Source organism: Notolepis coatsorum, assembly GCF_963971535.1.
Source record: "Notolepis coatsorum genome assembly, chromosome: 8".
NCBI lineage: Eukaryota > Metazoa > Chordata > Actinopteri > Aulopiformes > Paralepididae > Notolepis > Notolepis coatsorum.
This window is the reverse complement of record NC_140172.1, coordinates 58319746-58343704: the sequence shown is the minus strand read 5'-3', so window position 1 is coordinate 58343704 and position 23959 is coordinate 58319746. Positions and strand designations below refer to the sequence as shown.

At 45.6% G+C, this 23959-nt stretch overlaps 1 protein-coding gene across 1 annotated transcript in view; it reads right to left on the bottom strand.

Annotated features, from left to right (window-relative positions):
- LOC311233457 (actin-binding protein WASF3-like) overlaps positions 1-23959 on the bottom strand; it is a gene marked incomplete at both ends in the record, with an annotated part of 178221 nt that overhangs the window by 33194 nt on the left and 121068 nt on the right. Inside the window, one exon of the mRNA XM_084320424.1 lies at positions 16351-16468. Within this exon, the coding sequence (XP_084176550.1) occupies positions 16351-16468 (118 nt within the window). The remainder of the gene's footprint in view (positions 1-16350; positions 16469-23959) is intronic.

Below are 23959 nucleotides of genomic sequence, written 5' to 3'. Positions count from 1 at the left end.
TGGGGATGCAGGCGGGGCCGCTCGCTTGTGTACACTGAAAGCTCCGTGGGCATAGATGTCCGAGGGCTTGCAGCAAGCCAGAGTTTAACACAGTTTCAATCAATCAATCAATCAATCAATAACAACATTAACCAGACTCTCGTTGCGTCTATTCTGCCAAAGCTAACGTTACCTCTCATTGTGTATTCTACCAAGCAAACCCGGGTTTAACGTTACCTCTCGTGTATATCGGCTGACGGTAGTATTAGGCTAATAATAACAACAACAAACTTAACACATCAGCGATCTTGTTGTGACACTAAACTCTCCGCTCGGTGGTAAATTGGGTTGATGTCGGTTTTGTTTCATCAATAAATAAGGCAGAATACACAGTGAATCCATTCTTTTTTGTTTATTGCTTGGTTCTGTCGCAAACAAATCCTGAATGAAATGCATCCTTAGCGAGGCAGTAAAGATGGCGGCGTTCTGTTTTCGTTCAGAGGCTACAAAGTGTGACGCGTCTCTCTTCTGACCAGTCAGTGGTCTGCAATGTTTCACATGTCTTTTCTGGTACCTTTTCTGGTACTTCTACCCAATAGGGTCGCTTGGAACCGAGTAGGGTATATCTGCAGAGCCGCAAGCCAACTTTATTATTATGATAAAAAAACAGCGGTGACGCGGTATTCAGCCTAACTCTGCGGTGAGCGTGATGCAACAGCGATACCGCGGTAATGCGGTTATCGCGGCAGCTCTACAGAAAAGCATTACATTGCAAAATAATATGTCCATTTCTGTAGTGTGTGCACACACACACACACACAGCGGTGCGCTGGATGGATATAATTCCAACTTGACTTTGCGCCTCCTGGCGGCACAAAACAGAAGCCGCACCCACCCTAATAAAACCATTTGACGAGGGACGTTAACGGGCGGTAGAGGCCGTTGGAATGGCGGTAGGAGGGACCTCAATTTGCAATGCTGTAACTGTAACACATTGTGCGCCAAAAACTAGTATACTCTTTATTGCCCGCCATGCGTTGTGCGCCAGAAACGAGTTAACTTGTTTTTGGGATCAATATTTCATTTTTTCGCCATGGCATTCATAATTCATCCAGCCTCCCTCCGGGACGCAGCTGGACCCTGTTCTGATATTGCAACGCCTCAATACCGCCGCCTGGTGGATGTCGGGCGAGTTACACTCCAAGCCAAACCGGAAGTGGCGCTCGGTGCATCTGGGAGAATCCTCCGGCAGTAATATCTTGTAGCGTGGTTCTAGATACACACTTGAGTGCATTGGGATCGCTTTCGAAACGCAATAATCAATATGATTTTGGCGTTTATTGCATCATACAAACAGGAAATGGATCTAGCAGATCGACGTCAAATAAATGGAATATTTTTCCTCCAGTCTCATCGGCGAACGGTAAGAGGAATCTAACGTTATTTTCAGCCCGATTGTTTATTTATTTCACGGCAATCCAACTGATCAACGTATCAAACCAAAGTAAAAAAAGACGCTACTGACGATCAAGGAATTATAAATGACCCCCCCCCCTTTCCTTCACGCATGATGAAGCATAATGTATACCGATCATATACATTTGAATTTTTTAATATAGCGTGTATAGGAAAGAAACGCCAATCGATAATCTATCATAATGCGTCAGGGCCTATAACTCGCGTTTTAGGAATTACTGCAGAAAACCTTAAAAACATACTTATATTCACGACGGTATTAACACGACAATGTATGAATGGAAAAATATAATGTTCCCACATCCGGAACGATAGATACCCGATGTTGAATGGGCCATAGCAATGTCGATATAGCTATAATATTTAAAAAGTTATAGCCCTGCAAAGAAGGTGAGCGACTCCATAGGGTGGCAGCGGTGGCAGAGAGGTCACAAAGATGGGCACAATGCCTGGCAGACAATGTGTTAAGGTTTTAGCGCGACATGGGCATTCCAGAATGGCGAGGATCAGTGGTGCATTGGTGATTTCATACCTGGTTGCACTGTGTTTTAATGACGCCCGGGTGCGTGCGCGCGCTCCCGCGCATGAATGTTAAATAAATGTTCCCTTGCGTGCGCACAAAATAAAGACAATGCCTAATTGCCTCTAGGAATGGAATGTAACACATTTCATTCACAAGTTTTTGTGAGGTTTGGTCCGCTCCCCACCCACTCGCTCCGTTCCTTTAAGGTATTTTGTTAATTAATTGCATTCCCCGCCACACGCTTCTTTCCTGAAGATGCCGTGTTGATTGGTGCTCTTCCCACCACACGCTTCTGGAGCAATGATCAATTTCATCCCGCAGCTGTCACAGCTTGTCATCAGCGCCCTTTATATACCCTGATTCCCCTAGTATCGATGTTGGATCGTTTTGAATATTCCCTGCATCTGCCTGTCTTTCCCGTCGCTGTTCCCTGTCTGTTGCTCCCCAGGACTTTCGTGAAATATCCCTGTGGAGAACCTGATTCCCCGTACGAAGCTGCGCCTCGTTTATCTGCCCGCTTTACGCGTTGCGCTCTGGTGAGTTTTTGGAAACAGTTCTTTTTGGATCACCCGTTTTTTGTGTGTTTGTGAAACACCGAAGAGATCCCGTTTTTGTTATACTGTTCTCACCTAATTTTTGTTGTTGGATTTACACTTTGGATTACCGTATTGTTTTTTCTCTGGACTCTGCTAACTGTGTGTATCACACCGAAGATCAAGTCACTTGGATATTTATTTGGATCAGTCACCTCTCTGTTTCTGTTGTGCGCTGGGCTAACTGGGATTTCTCTCTCTCCCTCCGTTTCCACCTGGAGTGTATGCTGGGAGGATCTGCAGAGCGGCTCAGACGTCACAAGCTAATTCCTCACCACCACCTACTGGGAGAATCTGCAGAGCCGCAACATTCTTCACATGCCAGATTCCCCGTTTGTTCTGTTGCTCAACCTAATTCTATCTTGTGACTCTGAGAATAAATACGCCCTTGCTTTGGCTAACTCTGAAACAACTCTCTCTGTGCCGTTGCGCTTGTGGTCGGTTACAAACCCTAACATTACGATCCAACCCCAGAGACACAGAGAGAGTCAGAACAGCATTGGCAGGCCAGATAGAGTTAACCAAGGGCCACAGCCTACTGCTAGATGCGGCTGCGGCTGCTGTACAGGAACTCCGAGAGCAGGTCCTGCCTATTCAGGGGTCCCTGGGCTCTCTGGCTAGCCAGCAGTCTAGTATTCTCCTCCACTTACACACGCTGAGTGAAACCGTTAACACCTTGCTTGTAACCCCACTTCCTTCAGGAGCCTTGGCCGGAGCATCACCTGCAGCCCTGGCAGGGCCCGCGCCTCCCGATCCCGCACCTCGGGAGCCCCGTCTCTCCGAACCACGGCTGTTCGACGGTAACTTCGAGGATTGTGCCACATTCATCATGCAATGTGAGTTGGTTTTTCGTCATCAACCCAGTCGTTTCACTTCAAGGGGAGCCCGAGTGGCCTACATGACTAACTTGCTCTCAGGCCGGGCAGCCCAGTGGGTCACTGCCTCCTGGGCAATGGAGGCAGACTTCTGTTTCTCCTACCCAGACTTCGTGGCTGAGCTCCGCAGGGTTTTCCACCATCCAGCCCGTGGTCAGGACCCTGGAGCCCGGTTGGGTACCTTCCGGCAGGGCAGCGGCGGGGTTACCGACTACGTGCTGGAGTTCAGACTGGCGGCTACGGAGAGCGGTTGGAACGATCAAGCACTTCGTCTTACCTTCATGAGGGGGCTCAACGACGCAGCTCGCGACCCGTGAGGAACCTGAGTCCCTCGAGGACCTGTTCAGCCTCGCCATTCGCATCGACGGACGCCTCCAGGAGAGAAGATGTGAGAGAACCCGACAGGGACCTCCAGAGGTACTCCGGACCCCCCGTACTCGTGACGGTACTGCTGGTCGCCCTGCTCCCAACACGACTGGTGGCTTTTTTCCCTCCCGTTCGGTACCCGAGGAGGAACCCATGCAGCTGGGACGTTCTCATCTTAGCCAAGCTGAACGGGAGGCAAGGTTCAGGTCCGGCCTTTGCCTCTACTGCGGTCGGGAGGGACACCGTATCGCCAACTGCCCCACCCGGCCAAAAGACCAGGCTCGCCGGGACCCCGGGAGATCCTGGTGAGCCGTTTTTCTCGTTCCCAGAGCCGTGCACCACCTGGCCATCTGATGAGCGTCACCCTGGCCTGGGCGGACCAACGGGCCACGGTGGAGGCACTCATTGACTCGGGGGCTTACGAGAGTTTCCTAGACTTCGAGTTTGCTACCCGGGCCAACATTCCACTTGAGGACCTAGTGAGGCCATTGGAGGTATTCGCATTGAACCAACACCGCCTGGCTGACATCACTCAACGCACCTGCCCTGTCCTGCTCACCATTGCTGGTAACCACGTTGAGAGACTCCAGTTCCTTATCACCAGATCCCCTCTTGTCCCAGTAGTCCTGGGCCGGCCCTGGCTCGCGCTGCACGAGCCCCACATCGCCTGGTCCTCCGGTACCATCAAGGGTTGGAGCTCCTCCTGTCATGCCCAGTGTCTTCAGGCGGCGTCCTGTCCCCCGCCCCGGAGGTCCGTTGGTGAGCCGCCTCCGGACCTCTCGACCATACTCCGAGTACCACGACCTCATGGAGGTTTTCAGTAAGTCCAGGGCTCAGGCCCTTCCGCCTCACCGGCCTTACGACTGTGCCATCGACCTCCGCTCAGGGGCTCCCCTTCCCGGCAGCCGCCTCTACAGTCTGACCGTCCCGGAGAAGGCAGCGATGGATCAATACATCTCTGAGTCCTTGGAAGCAGGACTCATTCGGCCTTCCTCCTCTCCTGTGGCGGCCGGTTTCTTCTTTGTTGGGAAGAAGGACGGAGACCTTCGACCCTGCATCGACTATCGCCAGCTCAACGAGATCACCATTAAGAACAAGTATCCTCTACCTCTCATGAACTCCACCTTCGAGCCTCTCACCCAGGCTACCGTCTTTACCAAGCTGGACCTCCGGAGTTCCGCGGTACTGATTCGGCTTGGTGCATGACGGTCACCAGCCTGCGGTTATCGTTGGATCTCCGAGGTCCATCTCTGGGGGTTGGTCCACTCCGCACAAACGTATCCAGTCGTAGGCTGCTGACTTCTCTCGCGAGGAAGTCGGCCAGGTCTAGGAGGGATGGCTCGGGACCGTTGGGATCACGGTGGTCTCTTTGCCGCCTGAAGCGCTCTTGTCGGGCGGGAGGAAGCTTCTCTAATATCCTCTCTACATTAGAGTTAGCGTACAGTTCGTGTCTACCCTTTTCCTTTTGTGCCCCCAGCATCCCTACCAGGGATTGTACCTTGATAGAGAGGTCATCCAATGAGCGATTGTCTGTGGCTGGGGGGAGACGGTCAATATTCCTTATCTCTTGTATCACGTAGTCCCATATGCGTCCATAACGTTGGTCGAGGGCTACTAGAGCCGCGGTGTATGGGGTACTTGAGTTGGAATATGCCAGCGCTATATTATGCGCTCTGGGCACCTTCAGGTGCTTGAGGAGGATAGCATATTTGTACGTCTCATCGGGGACATCATAGTCTCTAAGCACATCCGTAGTTCCGTGTACTGTGCTCTGTCCTCGTGTGTAAAATCCGGGAACGTCGGTGTGCCAAGGTACGATGCCATGGATGGCTGGCACATCGGTGAGCGTTGGGGGAGAGGCCTCCTGGACGAGTCTCCCCGTCCGTGTCGTCGTGGGCTGGTACTTGTTGGGTACCAAAGCCCGGGTACCCAGGTGCTGTTCCTCGGGGCTGGCGGTGCGTCAAACTCACCCTTGAGTTGAGTCGGGGGTCTGTAACGCAGGGCCTAGGGGGTAAAGTCTAGGCTGTACTGGACCTCCTGGTCCTATGGAGTACGATGCTGCTGGTGGGCTTGACTTTCCTCCTCTTCCTCTTCCTCTTCCTCTGCTAGGTCTTCCAGATCTTGCAGACGTCTATTCAGTCTCTCGGCGGCATAGGCCGGTTCTTCCCGGTTGCTGGGTCTCGCATGGACCGGTCGGGGAGGGGGTTCGGAGACGTGGATAGGCTCTTTCTGTTGGCCGGGCTCCGGGTCGCTTGGTCGGGTAGGGGAAGGTGCCCTAGACCCTTGTCTTGACGATGCCCTGGAGCTCCGTGCGGAGAGAGGGGGTGTCGCCCTGGCAATCAATTGCTCCATTATCCGCGCTTGTAATCGGTCGCGCTCTGCTTCGCGCTTGATGTGAGCGAGGTCGCGCTCTGCTTCGCGCTGGGCTTGGGCTGCATCGCGCTGTGCATTGGCGGCGTCGCGCTGTGCATCGGCGGCGGCGCGCTGGGCATCGGCGCGGTCTCTTTCAATATTCTCTTCCGTCTGGAGGTGTCTGGTCTCCAGGCGTATGCGGTCGTCTTCACTCCTTTGCTGCGCCTGGAAGCGCTCTCGCTGGGTTGCAGAGTGTTCGCGTTCACTAAGGGCTTGCACTTGGAGTTGCGCGTGAAGGCGCTCTCGTTGGTCTGCAGATTGTTCGCGCTCACTCAGTTGTTGAGCCTGCAGGCGTTCTCTTTCCATGGTAGAGTGTTCACGCTCACTTAGCTGTTGCGCCCGGAGGCGCTCTTGTTCCATGGAAGAATGTTCGCGCTCGCTAAGCGTCTGTGCTTGGAGTCGATCGCGTTCAGTGGAGGCTGCCAGGGTGGCGATGAATGCCTGCGCCAGCATCTTGTCCGCCTCGCTGGGGGAAGACACTGATGGAGGTGATCGGCTTCTGACAGTGCTCGTTCGAGATCCGTTCTCCTGGCGCGCTCCGAGGAGGTCTATCTCCTGGGCGCGCTTCTCTTCTGGTAGTGGGTCGGGTTCCGTCCCTGGAGCGCTTTCGTTATCCTGGAGCTCTCCGGGGACCGTCCCGTTGACGTTGTCTGGGGGTATAGTCATGTCATGTCCCTCCTGGTCCCCCCCGTGAGCTTGGTCAATTACGTTAGAACCCACTAGGGTCTCTACTGGCAAGGTCGCCTGGTCGGTAGGGTTTGACATGCTTTTACTATCCGCTTTTCCCGCATTTAACGTCTGTATAAAGCTAGGTATTAGACTGGCAGCGTAGTCCTCTAGGTAAGGAGGTGGCTGACGTCTGCGCTGCTGCCGCTCTAGCTTAGGAGAGCCGTTTGTGGAGTGTTCACCGCTGGCCATGGTTAATATCAATATTATATTTAGATATTACACTGATATTCATCCGGCTCGAAGGACCAATTATAACTGAGGGGTACAATTCCCTGACTGTATTGAGAGTATGGTATCATTAAACCACTACTTAGTTATGTACTTTAATTACTGGCCATACAGTACACGGTATATATGGTGAACACCCACACAATAATACGGCTTAACAAAGAAAGTCATATTTAGAAGTATTTATTAGCAGAGCAGCAATAGTAGGTTACAATATTGAGAATTATGAGTCGCGCTTATATGGCGAAGAACACTTAAGTAGGTCAAGAGCGTAAGTCCATGAGCATATTAAGATGGGTATAATTAATACCACCTGTAGCATAAGAATTATATAAGGCACACTCGTAGTCCGCTGGAGATACTAAGGGGGTTCCCTCCGGTTGTAAGCCAGCAGGGGAGAGGAATTGTCGGGAGCAAAAGTCTGGATCAACGAGGAATAAAGAGACTCCAGATACAGGAGACGGTGCAATAATCCTTTGGTCCGTAGACAAAGCAACAGCTATACTCCGGTATGCATGGCAGCATGGATGAAAGCTAGCCAGCCTCTGTGGGTCCTAGAGGCGGGCTCGACGGTGCTCCTCACAGGGTAGATCCCACACAGCAGTGGGGTAGACGGTTCTCTGCTCCAGCAGCCATAGTACCAAAGCAATATAATCCAGCCGGAAAAGGCTCTGCATTCGTCGGTGTAGGTTCTCCGGTGTACATATCCACACGGTTCTCGTCTAGGACTCCTCGGATGGCGGCACAAGGTTAGGCCGCCCAGCCTGGATAAGTGCACTAGCTCGGTACGACGAACCGGTGGTAATGCTGGTCACTGTAGAACGGTAGCCGCACGATACACTATACATAATAGACTATTACTTTACAATAGAATAAGTCGAACTCGACGATACAGCGTTAAACTCTGACACTTTAGCTTTCAATTCGCACGCGGTTCTCAAGGCTCTATTTAGGGGCAAAAAGGGCCCACTTCACGGCACGTTGTATCGTGGTGAAGGCTTCAACGTTTTGGTATAACTAACTGCTGTATCCACCTGCGCCGTATTTATACGTAAGGTGAATAATCTAGTGCCAACCTCAGTTCTGTCTCGTATTACTGCGCAAACCTGGGCATGTTGAGACATGTCTTAGCGGTGGCTTTGAACTCGACATTGGGGGTATGGCCGTTGGCGCCTAGGGGTCGCTGTCCAATAGGAGAACGAATATTATGGTCTGGCCTGTACCTAGGTAAAGGGATATAATAATAATAATAATAATAATAATAATAATAATAATAATAATACATCTATTTTATATAGCGCTTTTCCAGGTGCTCAAAGACGCTTTACATGGGCAGGAGAGACAAACTATGGCAAAAAAAAAAAAAAAAAAAAAAAACAGAACAAAAATAATACAAGACAAAAATAAAATAACACCGACAGAATTAGAGGTCAAAAGCAAGATTGAAAAGGTGAGTTTTGAGGGCTGATTTAAAAGATGTCAGGGTGTTTGCATCACGGATATGGCTGGGGAGGGCATTCCAGAGTGAGGGGGCAGCAGCAGCAAAGGCCCTGTCGCCCCAGGTCCGGAGCCTGGTCGTGGGAGGTGTCAGGAGGTTGGCATCTGCAGACCTAAGGCGACGGGTGGGCGTGTGACGGTGGAGGAGGTCGGACAGGTAGGGAGGGGCAAGGTTGTTGAGGGCTTTAAATGTGATGAGTAGTATTTTAAAATGTATCCTGTATTTGATTGGAAGCCAGTGGAGGTCGTGGAGGACAGGGGTGATGTGATCAGAGCGACGGGTGGAGGTGAGCATGCGGGCAGCAGAGTTTTGGACATATTGGAGTTTATTGAGGATAGTGTTTGGTGAGCCGTAGAGGATGCTGTTGCAGTAATCTAGTCTTGATGATATGAATGCATGAACCAGTGTTTCAGCAGCGGAGAGTGATAGGGAGGGGCGGAGACGAGCAATGTTCCGGAGGTGGTAGAAGGCCGATTTGGTTATGTGGTTCACATGGCGGAGGAAAGAAAGGGTGGAGTCCAGGATGATGCCAAGGTTACGGACGTGAGTGGAGGGGGTGACAATGGTACCATCAATATTTAGGGTGAAATCCTGGGTGTGGCTGGTGAGGGATTTTGGACCGATAATGATGATTTCTGATTTATTGCAGTTTAGTTTAAGAAAGTTATTTTGCATCCATGTTTTGATGTCTGTGAGGCAGGTGCTGAGGGTGGAGAGAGTGGCTGGAGTGATAGTCTTGGTGGAGAGGTAGAGCTGAGTATTGTCTGCATAACAGTGAAAACGCAGGCCATGTTGGCGGAGAATCAGACCAAGTGGAAGGATGTAGAGGATGAAGAGCAGATATTCCGTGAATATACAAGGGATATCAGACGATATACAAATATTATACAATATATCTCAAGTAATAAATATATATATTCGGTTTAATCTGACCCTTTGTAACAGTTTGTATTTTGCTTTTCTGATGTGTTGTTTTCATACCGTGTATATTATTGTTTGTGTTGACCTGACGCGACGTCTGTTTAAGTTTTCACGGTGGATTGGAGGACCAAGCCTTTAATAAACCTGTCGAAAGGAAACCACTTGTGTCTGCAGTGCTTGGAAGGAGTTACAGTGAAAACTCGACTGTTCATCGATGCAAGTGGGCGATGAAGCAAGTCCAAGTTTAAGGCCGGCGTCCAGCGGACCTTCCCCGACAATTGTTTGCTGCGCTGCCTGCGCGCCGACATCAAAGGACAGATGAGTCACAAACAATACGCACTACACGCATAAACACAAAGAAGTAAGAAGATGCACACAGTATAATGAGCAGCGTTTCAAGATAAAGCCATAAAGGACTTGGACATTATAAGTTAAGAGTGGTCAGGTCAAGAAGAGTGCTTTGTAAACGTTTCTATAATATATTTGACTGTGAATTCTAATTACTGTGGTGTGCGTGCTAAAACGTTTTGACTTATTTGCCTACATAATTTAACTGAAGCTAACCATTTGTACACATTAAGGTGTCAACGTTAAAGTATAAATATTTTCTGATTGAACACACATTTCTAATTTAAAGTGTGTTTTGGAAATTATAACCTATAAAAGGCACGTATAATTTATAGGTGAAGGCTATTATTGGCATCTAATATTTATGTTCCTAAGCGTTCTGAAGTGCTTAATATATATGTGGAGGTTATTTTGAAAGCCAATTGAATTAAGCAATTTGATTTGTTCGGATAGTACTGCATTTAATTCAAATTTGAGTACAACACATGTTAAAGGTTTAAAGGTGTATTTACTATTTTTTCTTTACAAATTTTGGTCAATTTAAAGTAGTGATTTACAATGACAGAGCCAATTAGGCCTGCAATTGAAGTAGGGGACAGTGTTAGGGATAGTGCAAATTCCCAAGACCGACCTGAAGAAAGTCAGGTAGAAGGTGCTGAGGCCCAGCAAGTGGAACCAAAACGATCTCAAAGAACCAGAACTCTAACAGAGAAGGGTAAAGCAATGCAGGATGATAAGATCAAAGCGCTGCAACAAAGATTTAACTACATTTACAATAAATGGAGGACACAAGTTAAATCTTCTAAAGGTCCGTTATCACAATCAACAGAACATTTGTCTGATGAGCTGCTTACTGATATCATTACAGATGTCACAGGTCTTTCTAATGATGTGCAGCATATTTATGATGAACTACGTGACATCTCAACTCCAGACCAGGACACACGTCTAAGAGTGGATCTGTGTGCAGGGATTTCTGAGATAATTGTGTCCAGAGCCACATTTAGACTGGGGGGAAGTGTGTTAGAAGAAGGAGAGAAAGAGTGGCCAGAAGCAGGCTCTCTATTTGACTCAAGCACCTATAAATCTGGTTCTGCCACTTCTTCCAGGAAAAGCGCCTATAAATCTGGTTCTGCCACTTCTTCCAGGAAAGGCACCTCAGTGCGTTCAAGCAGTTCTTCTGTAAAGCGACGAGATGCTGTCGCTGATGCTGCTGCAAGCCAAGCTGTTCTGGAAGTGTTAAAAGAACAAGAAAAAGAACAATTGGAAATGCAGTGCCTAGAAGCAGAAGCTAAAAAGAAGCTAGCTGATCAAGAGGCAGCAGGCATAAAGCGTCGTATAGAACGAGAAGCAGAAGAGGTTAAGCGTTGTTTAGAACGAGAAGCAGAAGAGGTTAAACATCATTTTGAACGAAGAATAGAGAGAGAGGAAGAGGAAGCTAAAATTAAAGCTCAACTGGAAGAAGAACATGGAGCTATACAAAGGACTCTGGAGGAAAAGCGGAGAAAGATACAGCATTTGGAGGCAGTGAAAGGTCTTAATGCGGCACGAGCAAGAATTCTTGTGTACGTTCAAGTGGAGGCCACAGAAGAAGAGCGGAAAGACGTACTAGAACATGAGAGGGTAGCAGACAACAAAGTGCCTGCTCCCACAAGTCCTCTGTCCCTGTATACGTCTCCCGTACCACAAGTTGTGACCACCTCCTCAAATGACAGTACAGCAGAGCTTGTTAAGATGCTGGCAGGTGCTTTAAGTGCCAACAGAATTCCAATTCCTGAACCTTCATTATTCAGTGGGGACCCATTGAAATACAATGACTGGAAACTTTCCTTTGAAATACTTATTGATCAGAAGAGCATTGAAGACAAGGAGAAGATATACTACCTCCGTAGGTATGTAAGTGGACAAGCTAAGAAAGCACTTGATGGCTATTTCTTACTCGGAACCAAATCTGTCTATGTTGCAGCATGGAAGATTTTGGAGGAGAGATATGGAAATCCATTTACAATAGCAAAAGCATACAGAGACAAGCTCCAAGCATGGCCCAAGATGGGATCTAAGGACAGCTTTGAGCTCAGAGAGTTTGCAGACTTTCTCAGGAGTTGCGAGGCTGCCATGGTCAACATCAAGGCATTGGACATTTTAAATGACTGTAATGAAAACAGGAAAATTCTTTTAAAGTTGCCTGATTGGCTAACAGCGAGATGGAACAGGATGGTTATCCAAGAAGAAGAAGAGCGTAACCAATTCCCCTCCTTCAGCCAATTTGTAAAGTTTCTGACAAGAGAAGCGAAAATTGCCTGCAACCCTGTTACATCACTACAGTCACTGAAACAAGGTGAGACTGAAAAAACAAAATGCCCAAGATATCAAAGCTTTGAAGCAAAGGCACTGACCACATGTTCCAATGAAAAGACTGTCATAACATGTATTTTCTGTGAGAAGTCAGGGCATACTTTGCATAAATGCAGGACGTTCATGGAGAAAACTGTTTCAGACAGAGTCAAGTTTGTTCAAACCGGAAAGCTATGTTTTGGTTGTATCAAGTCTGGTCACTACTCAAAGAGCTGCAACAGTAGGAATGTGTGCGACGTGTGCCACAAGCAACATCCTACATGTCTGCATGAGGAGCGAGCCAAAGAAGGACAAAGACCACCACAAGCCAAGCCAAGCTAAATGAAGAAAAGCCAAGTACAAGTCAACAATGGTACAAAGAAAGACCTCAATCGACACAATGCAAAGAAACAACCACGAACTCTACTTCACATAGAGTAATACTTCATGAAGCTAACACACAAACAACTGCAATAATTCCTGTCTGGCTTTCATCCACGACTCAACCAACACAAGAAGTCCTTGTTTACGCTCTGTTGGATTCTCAAAGCGACACAACCTTTGTTATAAGGGAAGTAGCAGAAGCGTTGGAAGCAACCAAAGTCAAGGTCAAAGTCAAGCTCTCTACTATGACCTCAAGAACCACAGTACAAATCCGTGGCTTTTACTCTGGTAAGAAGATATTGTTACCACCAGTCTATACTCGGGATTTCATTCCAGCCAACAGAACACACATACCAACAGATGGAACTGCAAAAGCGTGGTCCCATCTAAAGCACCTCCAAGGAAAGATTGCACCTATGCAGGACTGTAAAGTAGGTCTGCTCATTGGGTCCGACTGCTCACAAGCCCTGCTTCCAAGGGAAGTTGTGTCTGGCGAAGAAAGTCAGCCTTATGCACAGCGTACAGACCTTGGATGGAGTATTGTTGGCCATGGGAATCCCTGTGTAGACATCGGAATCAGCCATCGCATAGTATTGAGACGAGTAACAGCAGGTGTGAAACGTTCTGTTAATCTCAAAACTGAAGTACACTATGTGAGCCGAACCCAAGTAAAAGAAATGACTCCCTCAGACATAAGAGTTCTTGAATCAGACTTCTCAGAAAGAACTGGAGAACATGACCCTGTGTCTCAAGAACATATCAAGTGCCTGTCGAAGGTGAGAGAGACCATCACGCAAAAGAACAATGGTCACTACGAAATGCCGTTACCATTCATAGAAAAGAAAAAGAAAAAAGTAGAAAAAATGACCTGTCAGAGAACTCAAGGTGGGAGAAATTAAGGAAGATGATCCTGAACTCCACAAGGCTTTTGTGTGCAACACTAAAGCAAAGGAAAACAGATCATCATTGGATCGCCTACAGAGATTCTCGGAATGTGTCGAGTGTAAAAAGTACAGAAGATGTACTGAAGGACAAAGAGGGGGTGACTTACCACAAGAGCGGAAGCAACTCCACCCTTCACTTACGCTGGCATAGACTGCTTGGCATAGACTGCTTTGATCCGATCTATGTGGAAGGGAGGAAGAATCTCAAAATACATGATCTCTTACTTACCTGTCTATGTTTAAGGGCCATACACGGGGTCAGATGGTAGGGTGAGAAAATTGAAATTGCTGGTGAGTGACACCACCTTAAAAGGTAAACCTATAACTAAAAGTGTTCCTTGATACCTGTACAGAAGGTTGTAACGTTACTTGAAGCAGACTAATTTAATGTTTGCCTGGAATTTATGTTAATAATGATATTTACATTTAGTCATTTAGCTGACGCTTTTATACAGGGCGACTTACAAGTTCTGTACAAGTCCCCAGGAGGGGCACAACTAGCGGCTGAATGACCACAAGAAATATTTAATTTAGAAGATAACCAAATTATGTTCAGAAAAATCCCACGCGATTTGGTGGGAGTGTAACTGTGGCCATTATATGGTTTCATCATTTATATGATATTTCAGTTTGTAAGTGTAATATTTGAGAATGTATTTGTTTCATTTCTTATTTTCTTTATTATTTAATTTGCTACAATTTATAATATATTCATTTTGACGTCTGGTCATATATGGTGTCCCGTTAGGCTGCTGTCTCGTTTTTACCTTTGGAACTGATTAAGACACCTGCGAGCAAGCGGCAGGGATGGTCGGAGACTGGGACTGATTGAGACACCTGCGAGCAAGCGGCAGGAATGGTCCGAGACGAGTTGTACAGGCTCTCTAAATTCTAAGAGTGTACCACTATGTGTAGTGTACCACTATCAAGACTGTTACCAAGAACAGAAGAATAAGACCCCTTTTTATGTAGCATGCAGCCAACGAGGTATTTAATGTTTGTTTGTATTTTGCTTTTCTGATGTGTTGTTTTCATACCGTGTATATTATTGTTTGTGTTGACCTGACGCGACATATGTTTCTGTTTAAGTTTTCACGGTGGATTGGAGGACCAAGCCTTTAATAAACCTGTCGAAAGGAAACCACTTGTGTCTGCAGTGCTTGGAAGGAGTTACAGACGTGGTTGCACGGCGTGCAACCCCATCCCATGACCAACGCACCCCTGGTGAGGATGCAAAGCATGTTTGACGATTGGACCCGTCGCAGAGTTTACATTACACATAGAAACTGCGCGACTCGCAAGAGAAGTTGTCACACAGCTGTCAAACGCAGGGCTGAAGAGCTAGTTTGCTTCTAGAATTGAAGGTCCGCTCTGCTCCGTGTCTATTATGAAATGACAATTGCGCGTTGACACGCCCACTACGCAAAGCCTCTGTGCTCCTAAATTACTTTTCCAGTTCGCACACATCTATTTTTAGGGGCACATGCGAGTGAAATAGTCGCGAGAGAGACTCTCATTACGTGCAACGCAAGTAAGCACGCACTGCGTTCTGAGAGACTCTCATTACGCGTGACGCAAGTAAGCACGCACTGTGTTCCGAGAGAGAGAGAGAGAGAGAATGAGAGAGAGAGAGAAAGAGATGTGCGACGCGAGTCAGTGACTTGCGGACCGCGCACTGCGTTCCGTTATCCCGGAATGGATTTGGTAGCTGTCATTTCTGCGTCTCCATCGACCGTGCAGCATCACCGTTTTAGAGTCGTAGTGAAGATTGATTTATATCATCATCATCATCATCATCATTTATTTATTCGTACATGGAATTACCACAGTCCAACAGTACATATTCATATAATTCACCAAAAATACCATGGCCATTTATATGAAAACCGATTTATGTATAATTTAAGCAAATTCCACGCCATTCCGCCATAATTCAGAATTCCGTGTTAATATCTCAATTCCGTGAAATCCTCTGTGATTCCGTGATCGCGGATTCCGTAGGGCCCTAGTACAGGCATACAGGCAGCTCTGTGTAGGAGTGTGTTTCAGGCTATGTGACATACAGGCGTAGAGGCAGCTCTGTGTAGGAGTGTGTTTCAGGCTGTGTCACATACAGGCGTAGAGGCAGCTCTGTGTAGGAGTGTGTTTCAGGCTGTGTGACATACAGGAGTAGAAACAGCTCTGTGTAGGAGTGTGTTTCAGGCTGTGTGACGTACAGGAGTAGAGACAGCTCTGTGTAGGAGTGTGTTTCAGGCTGTGTGACGTACAGATGTACAGGCAGCTCTGTGTAGGAGTGTGTTTCAGGCTGTGTGACATACAGGCGTAGAGGCAGGTTTGTGTAGGAGTGTGTTTCATGCTGTGTGACGTACAGACGTACAGGCAGCTCTGTGTACAGTAGGAGTTTGGTTTGAATCTGAGCCTGAATCTGAACCTTTGTTGCATCACTTCATAATCACTCTCATTCGATCACTGCAAACTAATCCAGTCTGCTCTTTCTTCAGATTGGGTTTAACCTGCTAAAAAAGCTGTGGCAAAACTCATTAGCCTGGAGGTGGAAAACATTTAGACTTTTTTGCATTTGTTCAACCTATCATACCGTGAGGATTAACTTTTGTCCCTGTTCGCTACCTGTCTGAAACTTCCCAGTTCACTCAGAACCTGGCCAGAACTCTCTGACAGGCTAGTATTTCATACAACTGAATGTAAAAAAACACTTCACTTCTGTAAACTTAACTCTCACCCTCTGTCTCCTCCTCTCTTTCCTCTTGTCCTCTGTGTCCTGAAGCATCTTCTCTTTCCACAGGTCAAAGAAGTAGGAGGGGTCAGTGTAGAACTTCATCCCATCAACGCCATCTTCTCTGTTAAAAGAACATCATCCACATGGTGAGAGGAGTCATGTTAAAGGTGTATTCCACTCAAATGTATTCTTAGGTTGTGAGTCTTACATTTTCCAAAAATGTATCATTGTATGAGTTTTGAGTTATAAGCTCCCAAAGTAAGGAAAATACTGGTTTGGTTTAAGCATGTTGTTATGTTAATGTCCCTAATTAAACACATATACATGTATATTGATTGATTGATTGAAAAGTTTATTAACAGATTGCAGAATGGGTTCAGTACAGTACAGTACAGCTCAGTGTTCAGGGTAACAGAGCATGAGGTGAGGCGGACCTTTAAAAAAGTGAATATCAGGAAGGCAGCAGGTCCGGACGGCATCCCCGGCCGCGTCCTAAAAGTCTGTGCCGACCAACTGGCCCCAGTATTCACTGACATATTTAACCTGTCCTTAGAACAGGCTGTCATCCCCACCTGCCTGAAGAAGTCCACTATTATCCCTGTACCCAAAAAATCCAAGCCTGCTTGCCTCAACGACTACCGCCCTGTAGCTCTCACCTCCATAGCCATGAAGTGCTTTGAGAAGCTAGTAAAGGGCTACATCTGCTCCTCCCTCCCCATCAACATGGACCCCCTGCAATTTGCATACCGCCCCAACAGGTCCACGGAGGACGCCATAGCCCATGTGCTGCACACAGCAGCATCACACCTGGACAAGAGGCAGGGGAACTATGTGAGAATGCTATTCATCGACTACAGCTCGGCATTCAATACCATAGTCCCCTCCATACTCATAGCCAAGCTCAGGGACCTGGGCTTGAACTATGACCTCTGCCAGTGGGTCTTGGACTTCCTGACTGGCAGACCCCAGGTGGTGAGAGCAGGCAACTGCACCTCCTCATCCATCACCCTCAACATAGGGGCCCCCCAGGGCTGTGTTCTGAGTCCCCTCCTCTACTCCCTGTACACACACGACTGTGTGGCTCAGCGGAGTAGCAATACAATCATCAAATTTGCTGACGACACAGTGGTGGTGGGCCTGATCTCTGCCAACGACGAGAGGGCCTACCTGGAAGAGGTCAAGGTCCTGGCGGGATGGTGCCAGGAAAACAGCCTCTCCCTGAACGTCAGCAAAACAAAGGAGATGATTGTGGACTTCAGGAGGTCGGGGGCCAAGGACTACAGCCCCCTCAGCATCGACGGGGCACCGGTTGAGAGAGTCAACAGCTTTAAGTACCTCGGAGCCTACATATCCGAGGATTTGACATGGACCACACACATTGACAGTGTTGTGAAGAAGGCACGACAACGCCTCTACTTCCTCAGGCGCCTAAGGAAGTTCCAAGTCAGTCAGAAGATCCTTAAGAACTTCTACTCATGTACAATAGAGAGCATCTTGACCGGCAACATCACCTCCTGGTTTGGGAATAGCACTGCACAAGACCGAAGCAGACTACAAAGAGTGACACGTTCAGCCGAACGCACAATTGGAGGGGGGCTCCCCACCCTCCAGAACATTTACAACAAGCGTTGCAAGGGCAAGGCGAAGAGAATCATTAAAGACTCCAGTCACCCGAACAACTGCCTCTTTGAACTGCTGCGGTCAGGCAAGCGATACCGGAGTCTCAAGGCGAGCACAGAAAGACTCAGAAGAAGCTTCTATCCCCAGGCCATCAGGCTGCTAAACGAACAATGAATGAACACTACACAACAACAACCAGCAAACGCACATAGCACACACATCCACACGCACACACTCACTTTAAACAAACACACTGTAGCACCCACTCCACACACTTTATAGCACACACCCACTTTAAACAAACACACTGTAGCACCCACTCCCCACACTTTATATTTATTGATGAAGGATTGCACTACAACTCGTACACCTTACTGTAAATTGTACCTAAATTGTACCTCATCCCATTTCTGCTTTGCACTATATAGTACTGTACATTAGTACACTGCATAGTATTGTATATTATATGGTAACTCAGAACATTGTACATATGTCTATACCGAACACTGTGACCTCATTTTCTTCTTCTAAAATTACATGCTATACTATGTTATTTGATACTATCTTGTCTAGCACAGTCTCTGGAGCGTAACAGTAAGAAGCATTTTGTATGAAAGTATTCTGTACTTCTGTATGACAACTATTAAAGAAACTTGAAACTTGAAACTCAATACATACAATTGTTAAGGGGATGCAGACCAGAGAAAGACTTTCGTCTTGTTTACATCAGGGTCCCCCATTTTCAATTCATCATAACATATATGACATACACAACATACAGATAGACAGTACTGCTACATCTATACATTTATGACATACCAGATTTGCAAATACAGTACTGTTTGTGATACAAAAAGTGTCCAGAAAAAGAGTGTATATACATTTGACGTAGAAACTGTACATTGGAGGAGGTTGGGTAGGTGGGGTGGGGTTGGGTGGGTGGGGGGCTGTACATTGGAGGTGGGGGGGTGGGTAGGGGGGGCCGGACACTGTACACTGTACATTGGAATACTGACAAAGCCATACTTGGTCATTTACTGTACAACTGGGTTAGGACATTTGTAGGGGCCAGTTTCGAATTGCAGTCTCCCGTAGGTGTTTTTTGAGAGTGTTTTTGAAGGTGGGTAGTGATTCACATTCCTTTACAGCTTTGGGTAGGGTGTTCCACATTGATGTGGCATAATTGCGAAACGTGTTTAGTCCCTTGTTTGAGCCGAATCTGGGTTTAACATGATTTGTGGAGCTCCCTCTGGTGTTGTGATCATGGTATTCACTGACCTTTGGGAAGTATTTTGACATATATAAACATGCAGAAATGTGTAAACACTATTAACACTTTGAATGCCCAGCAGGGGGCGCACATTTAGTGCTTGAATGCCCAGCACCACTTCAATGTTAACGTTAATATCGCCTAATCTATGTTATAAATTATGTGTCTAATCTGCCCGTCGCATTATCAATGACCCATTTCCAGTCAACATTGTCAAAGCGGATTGTTTTTTTATCGGTTCATTTCCGTTTTATATCATTTTGAAAAGCCCTCGTTTTCAAAAAGAATCCCTGCTAAACGCTGATGTACTGTAATATTCTAGAACGTTGTCATTGTTCGGCCTATTTATTAATCGTTTTCAAATAAACGCTAGATTATCGATAGTATATGTGTACATATGCACGCTGGTGCCGCAAGCTGTAAATCGATTCTCTTATTTCCTGATCACTCGCACAGTCAAAACAGCCATATCACATATAGGGGGAAAGCTTATATCTCAGTGAAAAGAGGTCTGATTATCCTAATACTGGTAAAATAGATTCCTTACCTGAGATCAGATGGTATCCAAATGTATTATTCCAATTCCTGATCGACCATTCCAAAAATCGATCCTTTTATTGATCCACCACGTATACAGTAAAACACATAATCCCCACTGCTCTGATGGTCCAGCAAGAAGCTGATCAGCCCTGGTTGCTTGCGTGAGAAGTAAAATGTGGAGTCCGGGTCTTTTTTCCCCATGCGTTTTCATTGAATCCAATCCAAAAGGGTGAATTACCATCTGGGAGACGATAGGGGGCGCTTTTTTCACATCTGAGTGCCTGGCGGGGCAGGATTACCAACGGTAGACTCGGTTGATGAAATATTAATTCAGATCGCTAATAAAATTTAAAAAAACGAGAAAAAAATGAATATTCTCGTTATGAGCATTCAACCCGCGGGGGTAAACCCGAGAAGACTGGGTTTGGGCATTCAAAGTGTTAACGGGTCACTTCACCAAAAAACAATGGATTTATTTTGCACATAATCTCACACACATCCAAAAACTCTGAACAGTTTTGCACAGATTCATTTAGTTTGACAGTTATTGAGAATAACTGCATGTCCATTAGCCCCAGAGAGAGAGGTCCAGGTGCATGGTAGCTTAGCACAATGACTGGAAAAGTATGAATGAATGAAAACTTTATTTAACAGATTGCAGAATGGGTACAATACAGTACGACTCAATACACACCAGTGGAGGTTTCTCTATGACAACACGTGAAACACAAATTCACTCATAATTCATAATTATTATTAATTTACATATACCTATATATATTAAAAAAAAAAAAAAACTATATATATATATATTTTTTTTTTTTTTTTTATTATAAATGTTTTCCTCTGTAAAAAAAATGCCAGTGAATTTTTTTTTCTTCAAAAATTGCCAAAATTGACAGCTCTGAGCAGGCCTGCACTGCAGTATTGCCTGCAGTAATTATTCGTGAAGAAAACTTCACAGGTGTGACCCATTGTTAAATAAATAATAAATAACAGCGAATCAAAATAGGCTATTAACTTCATCTAAGAACGGTCTGTGCAGTTAAACTCTTGCCATTGAATGGAGGATTGATTGATTGACAGCCCTTGACATCCAATACACGGAGGTTGAATATGATTGGCAGCCTTGCAAATCCAATCAGAGATTTCTGCATTGCAAAGTCAAAATGGGTCCAGCTGCATGTGAGGAGGCTAGGTTTAGCTCGGGCCAATCTCAAGTTTCTCAAGTTTCTTTATTAGTTGTCATACAGAAGTACAGAATACTTTTATACAAAATGTAACATAAAGAAGCATTTTGTATAAAAGTATTCTGTACTTCTGTATGACAACTAATAAAGAAACTTGAGAAACTTGAGATTGGCCCGAGCTAAACCTATCCTCCTCACATGCAGCTGGACCCATTTTGACTATGTGAAAGTTGAGACTATGAGAAAGTTGTTGTTTAGTAGTTAGTAAGCTGTACAGCTATAACAAGTCAGGCTAAATTAAACTTTGCGCCAACATTAGGACCGAAGTATAAACCAGCAACTGAGCAACATGAAGAAGTGGATTTATGCATCTGGATCAGAAAAAACGTTGTGGATGAAAAAGTAAGTAGGCTACAGTGCTTGTATGCTAACAGTAGCTAGGCAGCTTAGCCTACATCACAATGATAATCACCAAGCTAACTTACTGTACACACTGTAGGGCTGGGCAATTAATTGAAACAGAATCGCGATATCGATTCATAGACCTATGCAATCTAATTTCTAAGTTATGACTATTTTCTTTTATTAAAAAAAAACGTTTTTTTTTTTTTTATCTGGGTTGAACATGATTTGTGGAACTCCCTCTGGTGTTGTGGTCGTGGTATTCACTGACCTTTGGGAAGTATTTCGACATGCACATGGGTATCTTAGTGGTGTAGTGTATCTTGTAGACCAGGCCCATTGCAAGTTGCTGTACTCTGTCGTCTACTCTAAGCCATCCTAGGTTGTCAAAGTGGACAGGGGTGAGGTGGGTTTTAGGAGTAAGGTCAAGCAGTAGTCTGACCAGTTTGTTTTGTGATGTTTGTAATCTTGTTTTTAGTGCCTTTGAGGTGCTTTGGTACCATGAGGTGCAAGCATAGTCGTAGTACCCTTGAATGAGTGCTCCTGTTAGAGTCTTCAAGGTATTCTTGTTTACCAGAGAGGAGATCCGGTACAGGAATCTAGTTCGTTGGTTGACTTAGTTTTATTACATTGGATCCCATTTTGTCACAGGAAAGATTTGCCTCTATAGGATGGAACCCAGGTAGGTAATTTCATCTTTCCTTTTAAGATAAGATAAGATATTCCTTTATTGATCCCCTTGGGGAAATTCAGGCATCATAGCAGCATGGGGGAAGGGGGGGGGGTACAGGTAGTGAAAACAACACAAGCAGTGTAAACAAATAGGTCAATATAATTTACTATCTAACTAACTGAAATATACATTATTCATTATTCACAGTATCACAGTATCCACATAAGGTGCAGTATGCATAAGGTAGTGTTATTGTCCTACTTGGGTTCCTATTAGTTCTAGGTCGATGTCTGGCAGCAGTCGCTGCCCACTGTTGTGGAGCCTGATGGCCACTGGTATGAAGGACTGTCCGAGGCGGTTAGTTGAGTGTCGGGGGGGTATGAGTCTGTGGCTTCCTTGTCACCTTCACCTAATATGTTTTGATCTGGTCAGGTGCGCTGTCACCTAAAATGTTTTGATCTGATCAGGTGCGCTGTCACCTAATATGATTTCATCTGGTCAGGTGCGCTGTCACCTAATATGTTTTCATCTGGTCAGGTCCGCTGTCACCTAATGTTAATATGTTTTCATCTGTGTCCACTGACCACTGACACACAGTGGGGGATGTTTTAAAAATATTATTTAATATATAATATAATATAAGAATTTGTGCTTCACCTAAAAATTTGGTCAGCAGCCTCCACTGATACACACAATTGTTAAATGCAGACCAGAGAAAGACGTTTGTCTTGTTTACATCAGGGTCCCCCATTTTCAATTCATATTGACATTTATGACATTCACAACATACATGACATGTAGGGAGCAGCTAGCCTAGCTCCATCAAAAGTTAAGAAATACAACTTCCAACAACTCCAACACTGACACGTAGAGATTAAACTGATATCAATTTTCTTGTCTGACTCTTAGGAAGATGGCAAATACGTGTAATATGTGATGTGTTATATAGAGCCATGTCATATAGGAATAAACTGCCAGTACATCTTACTCAGATAACCAGTAAGATAAGTTTTAAAAATAATTTGAAGAGCATTGAGAGAAAAAGAAATTAGTATACATTAAAGAAAAACACAGATACTGTAGTTTACACTGTAAAGATATGACTGTGAGAGTTTAATCCCTTTTATTGTATTTTCTGTGATCTGATACTCTGTTTGTGTACTGTAATGCTATTTGGAATAATTTGTATATGTAGGCAGTGCCGTCTGGGAGAAATGCGAGGCCCTGTGCGAGATTTAAACGCGAGGCCCCCCGCCTAAAGGTAAAAAATTAAAAAAGAAAAAAGAAATATAATTATATATATATATATTTTTTTGTATTAACACTTTAATCGCCATGGGTTAAATTCATAATTTACCATCCCTCGCCAGCTCTATTTGTCTATGGAGAAGTTCCCCTTCTTTGCAGGGCTATAACTTTTTAAATTCTATTGCTAAATTGCCATTATTATGGCCCATTCAATGTCCTATATGTATTGTTCAGGGTGTAGCAACGTTAAACTTTTTCATTCACATATTCATACTAAAATATGGTCTAAACGTATAAGTATGTTTTTATCGTTTTCTGCAGCTTTCTTCAGAACGTGATTTATAGCCCTAAATGCATTATATTGATGATCAAATACAGTTTGGTAGGAATCTGTGCGAGATAAAAAATGTCAACTGGACGTGGTTCTAGAAGTTTCTACGCATCATCTGATGATGACCGGATGGGTGGGGGATCGTTTATAATTCCGTGGGCAGCGTTAGATGATTCATCCAGAGTGGGTCATATGTTCATCAGATCAGTTAGTATAGAAGACGTTAGAAAATAACGCTGAATCTTACCGTGGCTTCCTCGCGCTGCTGGCAGATGAGCGTGGAACAGAATTTTTTCTATTATGGGATGGAGAAATGCCCGATCCATTTCCAGGTTGTA